The sequence below is a fragment of the Galeopterus variegatus genome, unplaced genomic scaffold, assembly GCF_000696425.1.
Source record: "Galeopterus variegatus unplaced genomic scaffold, G_variegatus-3.0.2 Scaffold913, whole genome shotgun sequence".
Taxonomy (NCBI): Eukaryota; Metazoa; Chordata; class Mammalia; order Dermoptera; family Cynocephalidae; genus Galeopterus; species Galeopterus variegatus.
Genome location: NW_007727024.1, coordinates 112364 through 124972, shown reverse-complemented (window position 1 = coordinate 124972; position 12609 = coordinate 112364). Strand labels below are relative to the sequence as shown.

The 12609-nt window shown below is 41.2% G+C and overlaps 1 protein-coding gene across 1 annotated transcript in view; it reads right to left on the bottom strand.

The window, feature by feature from the left end:
- ACSM6 (acyl-CoA synthetase medium-chain family member 6) overlaps positions 1 to 12379 on the bottom strand; it is a 45244-nt gene extending 32865 nt beyond the window's left edge. Inside the window, exons 1-2 of the mRNA XM_008573406.1 lie at positions 12188 to 12379; positions 7974 to 8184 (exon numbers count right to left, since the gene is read on the bottom strand). Coding sequence (XP_008571628.1) covers positions 7974 to 8184; positions 12188 to 12379 — 403 coding nt within the window. The remainder of the gene's footprint in view (positions 1 to 7973; positions 8185 to 12187) is intronic.
- Positions 12380 to 12609: the final 230 nt, after the last annotated feature.

The window sequence follows — 12609 nt, the reverse complement described above, 5'->3', positions numbered from 1 at the left end:
CCCTTGTACATTATGGTGATTTTTTTAATAAATAGAATTTTAAAAGTTTTATGAAGTGTGACACATTCATTTGTTCCTTTTTGTTTGGGTATTTAGCATCATACTAGAAAGTCCTTCCCTGAGATTATGTATTTACTTGTAGTATCTTCCAATACTTAGGTCTTTTTGTTAGCATTTCAATTTTTTTTTTTTTTGGCAGCTGGCCGGTATGGGGATCCAAACCCATGACATTGGTTTTATAACATTGCACTCTAACCAACTAAGCTAACTGGCTAGCCCTTTAACATTCCAATTTTTAATGGTCCATTTGAAATTCATTTTGGTCCATTATTTGGGGTAGATCTATATCAGTTCATGTTTCCAAACAGTTACCTTTAAATCATTTAAGAATTACCCATACTTACAAAAAGCCAATCAAATGAAAAATTAGTTTTTGTAAAAATAAACAAAATTGACAACCCCTTAGCCAGAATAACCAAGAAAAAAGGAGAAAATACCCAAATAGATAAAATCAGAAATGCAAAAGGAGACATTACAACTGATACCACTGAAATACAAAGAATCACTAAAGACTATTATGAACAACTATACACCAATAAATTTGAAAACTTAGAGGAAATGGACAAATTTCGGGACCCGTCTGACCTACCAAGACTGAACCAAGAAAAAAATAGAAAACCTGAATAGACCAGTAACAAGTAACAAGATTGAATCTGTAATAAAAAGTTTCCCAACAAGGAAAAGCACAGGACCAGATGGTTTTCCTCCTAAATTCTACCGAACATGTAAGAACTAAGACCCAAACTTCTTAAACTATTTCAAAACTTTGAAATGGATGGAATTCCTTCAGACTCGTACTATGAGGCCAGCAAAAGGACACAACAAAAAAAAAAAAAGAAAACTGAAAAGGACACAGCAAAAAAAGGAAACTAAAAGCCAATATCCCTAATGAACATAGATGCAAAAATCCTGAACTAAATACTAGCAAACCAAATCTAACAGCATATCAAAAGTGTTATACACCATGATGAAATGGGATTTATCCCTGGCATGCAAGGATTTTTCAAAATGCACAAATCAGCCCAGTGGGCTGAGCCTCCCACCCTGGCCTGCGCACTCCTGCTTGCTGGTGGCACGAGGCGTGGGCCAGGCACCTTTCTGCACCCAGGCCCTGGGTAAAAGTCTGCCCAGAGGCAGCTGGTGTAGCAGGGACCTGGTCTGCCAGCTAGCAGAAGATCATGTGAAGTGAATAAATGATTCGAGGAACAGTGAGCAGAATGAATGCCTCACAGCACCAGAGTGGCTGCTCCAGTAATAGAGAACCCCTCTTGAGGTATAGTGATGCACGGAGAGGGTTGGAGCTTGCTACTGGGGGATTTCTCCAGGCTGAACAGCAAATTAAAGACAACTTGCGAGAGGCCAAAGCTCAGATTCACAGTTGCATAAGCCATCACCTTGTATGCCTTTGAAGCTGTGAGGTGTGGCTATATGAACAGGTAGATTTCATCTATCAGCTTAAAGAGGAGACGCTTCAGCAGCAGGCCCAGCAGCTTTACTGGTTATTGGGCCAGTTCAGTTGTCTTATTCATTGACTGGAGTGCACCCCACACAAAGATCTAGCCAATCAAGTCTCTGTGTGCCGGGAGACACTGGGCTGTTTAACTCTTAAACCTGAAAGTTCAACTATCCTGCTCTTTGAAGCAGACACAACTGCTCTACACCAGACCATCGCCACATTTGGGTCCCTCAAGACTTCAAATTCCTGAGCGCCTGATGGCTCGTGGTAGTTCATCAAATATTGTTCCCTTCCTGGAGCAAAGAGGTTCTATCCCAATGCCAGAGCAGAAGTCATCATCCAGCATCGCAGCTGTCCCTCTCAGTGAATGGTTCCTTGGAAGCAAACCTCCTGGTCAGGCACCTTACATACCCAGCACCACCCCCAAGACTGGCTCATTCAAAAGCAGACCTTGGAGAATAGCCAGAATTCTGCCAGAGCCTGTGATTTCTACAGTAATGAAGTAATCAAAATATGAGTTACTGTGTAAAAATGGCTGTTTGTTGATGCTGAGGTGATTCAGTTAACTCAATTCACCCCCGTACTAGAAACACATCTTAATGGATAGGTCTTTTTCACAAGCCTCCATGACTTCTTAGATTGGGATGTTACTATAGTACATTAAAACAGCGTAGTTTTAAAATGAAATATTTCTGTAATCAAAGTGTGCGGATGTATTCTAAAGCTAATAAACTTACCTAACTTTTTGGTTGTCCTTTAGATGCTTCTGTTGCTGTGGGTTTTCTACTATTATTGGTCCAAAATAATGATTATTCTGTTCAATGAATACGTGTCATATGTCATGCAAATAATTAACCTTGCAGTAAGTAATTTTTTAACAATGACTTCTTAATGATTTTTTTTCTTAGCAAAATATGTATTAATAATCTTGACAATTTTTGACATTAATTACCAAGCATTTAAGACTTACTATATGTCTGTTCTGCTTTATTTTTCATTTGAATGAAATTCAGCTACTGCAAATTTTGTCTTTATTTTTTTCTCTAAATGTTATTAAAGTATCCAGTGAGCTCTTTAGAAGGGCTCTGTATTGTCTCAAAACCTTTTTTCAGGGTAGTCCTAACCTCTTTCAAAATATTCTGCAGACTGGGGGATTTAGTGTGGACTAAGAACAAAAAGGCAAGATAAGTTGGTAGTGTAGTACTACTTGAACATTAACTATCCTAGGGATTACTGGTGCATTCTGTGTAAATGAAAGCTGAGCTTGATACTTGGTGCTTTTAACTACGGATAAAGTCAATGTCCTCTCACTGCAAGCACAGCATACCTGCACCACCAAAAGTACAATGCAGGGCCGGCCCAGTGGCGCACTGGATAGTGCGCTGCTTGGGAAGTGCGGCGGTGCTCTTCCGCCCGAGGGTTCGGATCCCACATACAGACCGGTTCCCGCTCTCTGGCTGAGCGAGGCGCGGGAGCAACACCGAGGCTTGCAATCCCGTTGCCGGTCCCCGGTCCGGTACGGGGGCAACACTGAGGGTTGCGATCCGTTGCCGGACACGGAAAAAAGACAAAAGACAAAAAAAAAAAAGTACAATGCAGACATTTTAATGAACAGGTTGTTTTCAACACTTGTGCCTTGGGATGTTTATCGAAGCTTGATGAAACTTGATGTTTTTTCAGTATCCTTAAAGTAATGTCCATGCTTTAAAAAGTTTCTCTGCAGGAGAGAATTGGGATTTATAATGTTTTTAAATTCTCTAAGATGAAATATCTTAGCTGCTTTCCAGGCTTTTAAACTGTCAAGCCTCCTAACTGCCTATATATTATTGGAAATACTTTTGGAGAGATTTCACAGTCCTGCAATGTCATTACTATACAGCTTCACTAAAATTCTTTGAAGCATAGCTGAAAAGAGCTTCATATTTTTTAACAACCCCCATACCATTTAGAACTATTACTATAGTTAAGCCGGCCCCGATAATGTTTTTAAATTCTCTAAGATGAAATATCTTAGCTGCTTTCCAGGCTTTTAAACTGTCAAGCCTCCTAACTGCCTATATATTATTGGAAATACTTTTGGAGAGATTTCACAGTCCTGCAATGTCATTACTATACAGCTTCACTAAAATTCTTTGAAGCATAGCTGAAAAGAGCTTCATATTTTTTAACACCCCCCATACCATTTAGAACTATTACTATAGTTAAGGTCGTGGGTAAAAACAACTTAAGGAACCTTTCTAATATGTTAAGTTGCAGAGAACTTGGTAGTTTCTTTTTTGAGGTCTAACACACTGTTTTTTTACATTATCAAAATGTAATTTACATTAATCACTATGCTAATGAATATGTAAAACATACTTTTGCATTGATGCATTTTGTACCTCCATTAAAAGCATAACAGCCATAAAAAATGCAAATCGATAAACATAATACAGCAAATCAAAAGAATGAAATAAAAAGATCATCTTGATAGATGCAAAGAAGGATTTGATAAAATAAAATAAAAAACTCAACAAATTAGGTACAGAAGGGAACTATCATAATACCATGAAGGCTATATATGACAAATCCACAGCTAACATCATACTGAATGGGGAAAAGCTTTCGGAAAAAACTAGAACAAGACAAGGATGCCAACTCTCACCACTTTTATTCAACATAGTACTGGAAGTCCTGGTGAGAGCAATTAGGAAAGAGAAATAAAGGGCATCCAAATTTGAAAGGAGAAAGTCAAATTGTTCCTGTTTGCAGATGACATGATTTTATACAGAGAGAAACATAAAGACCCTACAAAAACACTCCTGGACTTGATAAACAACTTCAGTAAATGGACTGGCTGGTTAGCTCAGTCAGTTAGAGTATAGCCTTGTAACACCAAGGTCAAAGGTTCAGATTCCCAAACCAGCCAGCTGCCAAAAAAAAGAAAGAAAAACAAATTCAGTAAAGATGCAGGATATAAAATCAATATACAAAAATCAGTAGCACTTCTAGAAACCAACAATGAACTAGCAGAAAAAAAAAACATGAAGATAGCAATACTATTTACAGTAGCAACAAAAAAACATAAAATACCTAGGAATAAGTTTAACCAGGGAGGTTAAAGATCTCTACAAGGAAAACTATAAAACACTGATTAAAGAAATTAAAGACACAAAACAATGGAGAGACATCCATTTTCATGGATTGAAATAATCAATAGTGTAAAAATGACCATATGGTCCAAAGCAATCTACAGATTTAGTGCAATCCCTATCAAACTACCAATGTCATACTTCACAGAAATTTTTTAAAATTTCAAAAATTTATATGAACAACAAAAGATCCCAAATAGCCAAAGTGATCCTGAGCAAAAGGAACAAGGTGGGGGCACCACACTCCCTGACTTCGAATTATACTACAAAGCTATAGTAATCAAAACAGCATGTACTGGAATAAAAATAGACACATAGACCAATGGAAAAGAATAGAGAATTCAGAAATAAATCCTTGTACCTACAGTCAACTAATTTTCAACAAAAGAGCCAAGAACATATGTTGAGGAAAGGACAGTCTCTTCAATAAATGGTGCTGGGAAAACTGGAGATCCATATGCAGAAGAATGCAACATCTCTGAACATATACCACAATCACCTCAAAATGGATTAAAGACTTAAATGTAAGGCCCAAACTATAAAATTTCTACAAGAAAAAAAAAGAGGAAACACTCTAGGACATCGGACTGGGCAAAGATTTTATGAATAAGACTTCTAAAGCACAGGCAACAAAAGCAAAAATAAACGAATGGGATTACATCAAACCAAAAACCTGTATGGCAAAGGAAACACTCGACAGAGTGAAGAGACAACCTGTAGAGTGGGAGAAAATATTTGCAAACTATGCATCTGACAAGGTTTTAATATCCAGAATATACAAAGAATCAAACAACTCAATCAAAACAACAACAGCAACAACAACCAAAAACCCACAAATGATCTGAGTGAAAAATGGTCAGAGGTGTGAAATAGACCTTTCCCAAAATAAGACACATAAAGGGCCAACGGGTATATGAAAAATGCTCAACATCACTAATCATCAGAGAAGTGCAAATCAGTACCACAATGAGATATCATTTCACCCTAGTTAGGCTGACTATTATAAAAAAGACAGTAAATAACAAATGCTGGTGAGGTTGTAGAGAAAGGGGAACTATTTTACATTGTTGGTGGGAATGTAAATTAGTAAAGCCAGTATGGAAAATAGTATGGAGGTTTCTCAAAAAACTACAGGTAGAACTACCATCTGATCCAACAATTTCACTACTGAATATATATTCAAAGGAATGAAAATCAACATACTGAAAGTACACCTGCACTTCCATGTTCATTGCAGCTCTAGTCACAGTAGCCAAGATTTGGAACCAACCTAAATGTCCATCAACGGATGATTGGATAAAGAAAATGTGGTATATATACACAATGTAATACTACTAAGTCATAAAAGAGAGTTAAATTCTCCCATTTGCAGCAACATGGATGAGCTTGGAGAAAATGATGTTAAATGAAAGAGGCCAGGCACAGAAAGAAAAAACAAATGTTCTCACTCATATGTGGAAGCTAAAAAGTTGATCTCATAGAAGTGGAGAGTAGAAAAGTGGTTACTAGAGACTAGTAAGGGGAGGGGGATAGGGAGATGGAGAGAGTATGGTCAATGGACACAAAATTGTAGAGAGACAGGAAGAATAAGATCTAGTGTCTATAGCAATATAGGGAGACCACAGTCAAAACAAACTACTGTGTGCTTCAAGTAGCTAGTCAAGAAGATGCTGAATGTTTACAACACAAAGAGGGGACAAATGTTTGAGGTGATGGATATGCTAAAAACCCTGATATGATCATTACACACTGTATAAATGTCCCCAAATATCACATCATACTCCATAAATGTATACAATTTTCATGGGTCAATTAAGAAAAAATAAAAAGAAAACAAATTTCAGACACATATGTAGATTAGAGTTTACCAGAAACTGGGGGAAAGGAATAATGAGAAATTATTGCTTAATGGGTATAGAATTTATGTTTAGGATGACAAAAAAGTTTTGGAAATGGATGGAGGTAGTGGTTACACAGCAATATGGATGTAATTAATTCCATGCAATTGTATGTTTAAAAGTGCTTAAAATGGCACTCCACATTAAAAAGAATTAACCCATACTTTCATTACTGGTTGGAAATGACAACAAATTCTTACATGTACTTGGGTCTGTTTCTGGGCTTTCGATTTTGTTTTCATTTATTTATCCTCGTACCATCAATAAAGAATTTTAATTATCTCAAGTGCAAGTGATACCCACTGCCCTTTGGACTGGTAACTATAGATTCTATAGCCAAGGAAATCACTTTTATGTAACTTGGCCTCAGATAGCTTGAGTTTCTGGTGGCCCAAACTGAAGTGACCCATGTCCTTTCTCAGATAGGGATCATTTGTCCCTCAGCATGATTCACTCCATTGGGAGCCAGGAAAATGTCGGGAACCTGAGTAGGCATGAGGGCAGGGCTCACTGCCTTCGTCTCTTCTGTGTGCCTCCCAAAACTGGCATTGGCAAGGACACATGGATCACTTTTTAGGGTTTTCTCAACTGGCATCCCTGTCAGCAGGCAAAGGCAATAGGCTAGGCCATTTGTGGTAACTCATAGTGATATGAGATTGGCCCATCTTAGGGGTACTTTGTTTTTCATAGGATCCTCTAATTATGAAAAAAATGTATGTCTCTATCCCAAAGATAGAAAGTTGGGTACATAGCAGACACAAGGAGTAGCATTAGGGGTGAGCTCCCTCCTTTCCAACATCCATTGCTTCTCACCGTCATGAAGTGGCTCATGACTGAGGCGTTCCTGCTGGTGGTGTTCGTGCTGGAGGAGTGAGCCTGAGACATGGATGGGATGCCCACAATGAATAGCTCTGTCCTAGCACTCTCTGAAACTTGACCCCAAGCTCATTCAGGGTGCCTCTCAAGGACCCTCTAACACTGCATAGAGGTCCCTTTAGAGATGCTCCCACACTCTCTTTTTACAGATAGGGAAACTGAGGTCCACAGAGGGCATGGTGTGCTTGCTCAGTCTTCTCTGTTGTGTCGACTAGGTTTGGACAGTGGTCTATGTTTCCTTTAGATGGTAAGTGGCCTCCCAGGTAGCTAAGCACTCTCTCTGGATTATTTTGTCTTTACAACAACCCTGTAAGACTGATTCTACTACTGTCCCTATTTCATAGACAAGGAAACTGAGGCTCAGAGAGGCATTATGCTACAAAGGTGATATGTGGTGGCGCTGGGATCCAAACCCAGGCCTGTTTAAAGATCCCTGCACTGCAGGAGGAATTCTGGCTTCAGACAGACATCCCTTTAACATCTCTCCATTCTGTGAATGATTCAGGCTGGGATCTTACATGAGCCTCCCAGAGTCTCTCTCCCATGCCTCACCTAGTCGCATACAGGCCAGGCAGATCCAGCAGGTTTCGGGTGATGGTGGCAGGATGATCATCAGCCGGTCCCCATGGCCAAGGGCACAGGTGTCTGCGAGGACGCTGGCTGCCTTCTGGGAGAGATGAGCCATCCTTTCAAAACTCCATTTCTCCTCTTCTCCTTTGGCATTAACCTCCCAAAGGGCAGGGTGAGGTCCCCTGAGTCCATCCTAGGCAGGGTGATGTTCAGATATTGACTATTAGTCAGCATGGCCACTGGCCACTGAAGGCCCCTGTTTGTCAGATACCACCCTCAAGTGGCTAGATCTTGAGGAGAGGCCAGGATAACTGAGGCATTGGGGCAGTGGCTATTCCTTAATGGTATGGAAATAATTAATGTTTAAACTCCCGGCTTGGCAGTACTGGTGGGTTTCAGCTTAATGTCAGGCCTGAGCCTAGGGAAGAACCTCGTGAGGGAACTCAGCATTTGGAGTGGTGACCCTGGCCCTGCCAGGAGATAGTAAAGATTTCTCAGGGCCCAATCCTTTGGTAGACAAAGAGTGCCCTCCTTCTGCTGCATTCTGATTCTATTCCTGCCCCCAAATACACCTTATTGCCCAATGCAAATTATTTTTCAGTAGGGCAGTTTTTGAGGGGGAAATAATTTATTTTCCAGTGCTGTTTAGAGGAGGCACAGAGGAGGGTTCTAGACTTTTCAAAGCATCTCCATTCTGACTGCATGCTGACGACACAGGTTTCCCTCCTCCCCTTGAGGGTGGAAGGAAGGGGGACCGTTCTCCCTCCCTTCCTTCTTCCTTCCTTCCTCTCCTCCTTCCTCCTGCCTTCCTGCCTTCTCTCTCTTCCTCTCTTCTCTCACCCCATCCTCCTTCCCTCTTTCCTACCTTCCTAACTTCATTCCTTTCTTCCTTTACAACCTCCTTCCTCCTTGTCTTCTCTCTCATTTCTTCTCTTTCCTTCCTCCACCCAGGAGCACCACACAATTATTACCCTGTTCTGATCATACTAGAACCTCTCATTACAAAGTGAGAATTGGGGGGGATTCCCCAACTGCTTCCTCTCACATGACCAATAACAACAAAACAGCAATACTCCCTCCCTATCAATGTCAAGTTGCTTGTCAACCATATTTTGGTGGGTTTCAAGGCTAGACCATCAGTGATATTTTATTCCTGGGGCTGTGGGACTAATTCCCATCCTGTTTCTACGAGTATGACTCTGCTCATGTCCCTCAGTTACCTTCAGTGGTCCCCCACAGGCCATCAAACCAGGTCCAAACTCCTTACCTCAGCCTTCGGGGCCTTTCTTTTTTATTTTTTTAAGGGTAACATAACGTATTGATGAACAGACTGGTAAAAAAATGAAAAAAAAAATGAAATCACTGTTTTCTGGGTATAGAGAAACAGGCCCTCCCACACAATGCTGGTGAGTGTGAAAAATAGCAATTGGGAAACGTTATTTACCAAATACCCACACTGTTCTTTTTTTTTTTCCTTTTTGTCTTTTTTCGTGACCGGCAACGGGATCGCAACCCTCAAATACCCACACTGTTCTTTTTTTTTTTTTCCTTTTTGTCTTTTTTCGTGACCGGCAACGGGATCGCAACCCTCAGTGTCGCGCCCGTACCGGACCGGGACCGGCAACGGGATCGCAACCCTCGGTGTTGCGCCCGTACCTCGCTCAGCCAGTGAGCAGCTGGTCTGTATGTGGGATCCGAACCCTCGGCGGGAGCGCCGCTGCACTCCCAAGCGGCGCACTGTAGCAGTGCGCCACCGGGCCGGCCCCACACTGTTCTTTTGAAGGAGTAATTTTACTTCTAGGAATTTAAATGAAGAAAAAAACCCCACAAAAACATGTGCACAATGAAATTCATTTTAGCGTTGCTTGCAATAGCAAAAAAAGAAAAAAATTATATGAGTATAACTCAGATGAGTAATAATAAAGGATTGATTTAATACGCTTTGGTTCAACCCTACATTAAATACTATATAACCATTAAGACATTAAGATATTAAGTAGAACATTCATTGGTGTGGAAAGATGTTTCCACAGCATATTGTTTCCAGGAGAAAAAAGCAAGTAACAAAAAAGAGTATTTTCAAGTTATCGATTAGTGTATATGCAGAATGACTCCATTTCTATAAAAACGTGTTGTCTATATAAATCGGTAGGAAAGAAAAAAGTCTGGAAATATATATGAAAGTTAACAGTGGTTATCATTGGGTAATATTACATATTTTAAATTTTTTCTTTATGCTTACCAGTATTTTCCAACAATTCTATAATGAAATGTTTTTAAAGGGCAAGTGGTTGGACTAGATGATGTATAAAGTTCCTGCAGACTCTAACATTTTGGGCATCTATGGCTGATGTCCTAAGTGACTTCCAGACAACCCATACTGTCTGCAGAGCCAGTTCACTGTGTGGCCGTTGGAGCCTCAGCCTTTGCTCACAGCTGTAACCCTCCACGTTCCCCTCCCCACACTCACAGTCCACCTGTCTCTAACATTTTGAGCATCTATGGCTGATGTCCTAAGTGACTTCCAGACAACCCATACTGTCTGCAGAGCCAGTTCACTGTGTGGCCGTTGGAGCCTCGGCCTTTGCTCACAGCTGTAACCCTCCACGTTCCCCTCCCCACACTCACAGTCCACCTGTCTCCACTGCAGCCTGGGAACTTCTTCTAGGCAGGGCCCAGCTGTACCTCCATCTGTAACCCATGTGACCAGCCAAGAGCTGAGCAAAAGGAACGCAGGTTAGCTTGGTGACAACTGGTGTGGGGGCACAAGGAGATAAAAGGCACCAATCTAGCTGTAGAATTTCACTGGGACACAGGACTCACACTTAAAGTGCTTGGTTGTATTATCAGTCTAAGAAAACCTGTGGAAAGAGAAAGCAGGAAAAGCTGGGCTGGAAAGGATGCTTGGAGAAGGCCATGCAGGGTGGGAGGCGCTCCAGTCAGGGGCACAGCCTGAGCAAAGGTGAAACCAACCCAAAATACTTCAGGACACATGCCCCAAATCTTTCCAGGAAACCTTCACAATCCTTGTTCTGCTGAATTTCTGCACACTGGCCCGAATGAGCAAAAGTTAAGTCTCCTAAATGGAAGTTCTCCCTGGATGCGCCACCAATGATAATAAAAATCTTTTGGACAAAGACAATGAAGTACCATTTTATTCAGTTTTGGGGGTGATGGAGGAGGGGGGATTCGAGCCCACCCCACTGCTGTGCCGTGGATACTCTTGCTGGAAGCACCAGCCCCATTCGACAGATGGAGGAAATGAGGTTCAAAGTTAAAATGCCTTGCTCTGGGGTCACCCAGCCCGAGAGTGGGGAAAGGGACCCCACTCCACCGGGCCTTTCACATTCAGACTGCTTCTGGACTTGTTTTTCTCCTAACCGAATACTCCTCTCTGTGGCCCTATTCCCAGCCAAAATGTTCCTGAGTCCTCCTCCTGCTTTCTCACTGCCGTGTCTCTGCTCACATGCTTGTTCTTGCCCAGTGCTCCTTTTCCCATATCCTTTTGCTGAAATCCTACTCATTCCACAGGATGCAGTAAATACCACCCCCTTTACCAAATCTTTCTAAATTCCATTATCTGGATACACACTTATTTCCTTTGGCACCCCTGCATCCTACTCTTCAGCACTTGGTGGCTATCTTTTGCACCCCCGCCCCCCACAGAATTGCACTACAGGGTAAAAACTCCTTTCATGTTTGATTTCTAAAGTATTGTATGTGCTTGAAGATTCTCAAAAATGTTGGCTGATTGGAAAGAAATCATATCATTCTGACAAGAATATGACTAGTAATGATAAAAGCAAGCAATTGATTGGATGTGTCCAAGGTGTCAAGTCCTGTACTAAGCATTTTTCATTGCTCATCTCATTTAATCTTCTCAACGACACTATCAAACAGGCACCATTAATATCTTCATTTTAGCAATAAAAAAACTAAGACCCTAGAGGACAAGGAACTTGCTCAAAGTTATGTGGTTAGTTAGTGACAGAGACAGGTCTGTCACTTCCACATAGGTTTATCTGGCTGCCAAACCTGTGTTCTTAGTCATTTTGCTATAATACCTCTCTCTGAATTTGTACTTTCTAGTGCCAGGCAGAGATGGGATTTGAATTTCATGATCTTTGGTTATAAAGTAGACACTTTACCAGTTGGCTTTGGCCAGTATCTCAAAGTTAGAAAACAACAAGTTTTACCTTTTCCAGTTGGGACCATTGGTCCAGCACATCTTTTGCAAAATTAAAGTGCTGGGGAACCGCTTGGCCTATGTGCCTGGGGTCTGAAGATTTGATGGTCTGAGCTGCAAATCTTCGCTTTGGTTGGTAGCAGGCTCCACATCCCAGACTGGAACACCAGACCAAAGAGAAGAGTTGAGACCGGCCTAGCATTTGGGTCAGACAGGGAACCGCCTAGGTAAATTGGGGAAAAGACAGGGAGTAAGTGGGTAACTCAGAAAGATGAACTTTGAGGTGGCAGTGCTGAGAATAAAATCATAAGTCAAACATTTTTCTTACAAATACAAGCAACAGTCAGACAACTGGAGATAATGTGCAAGAGCACAAATACTCACCATTTCCAAGAGCAGCTTCTATGGGGTAGGACTTCAGCCTCTATGTTG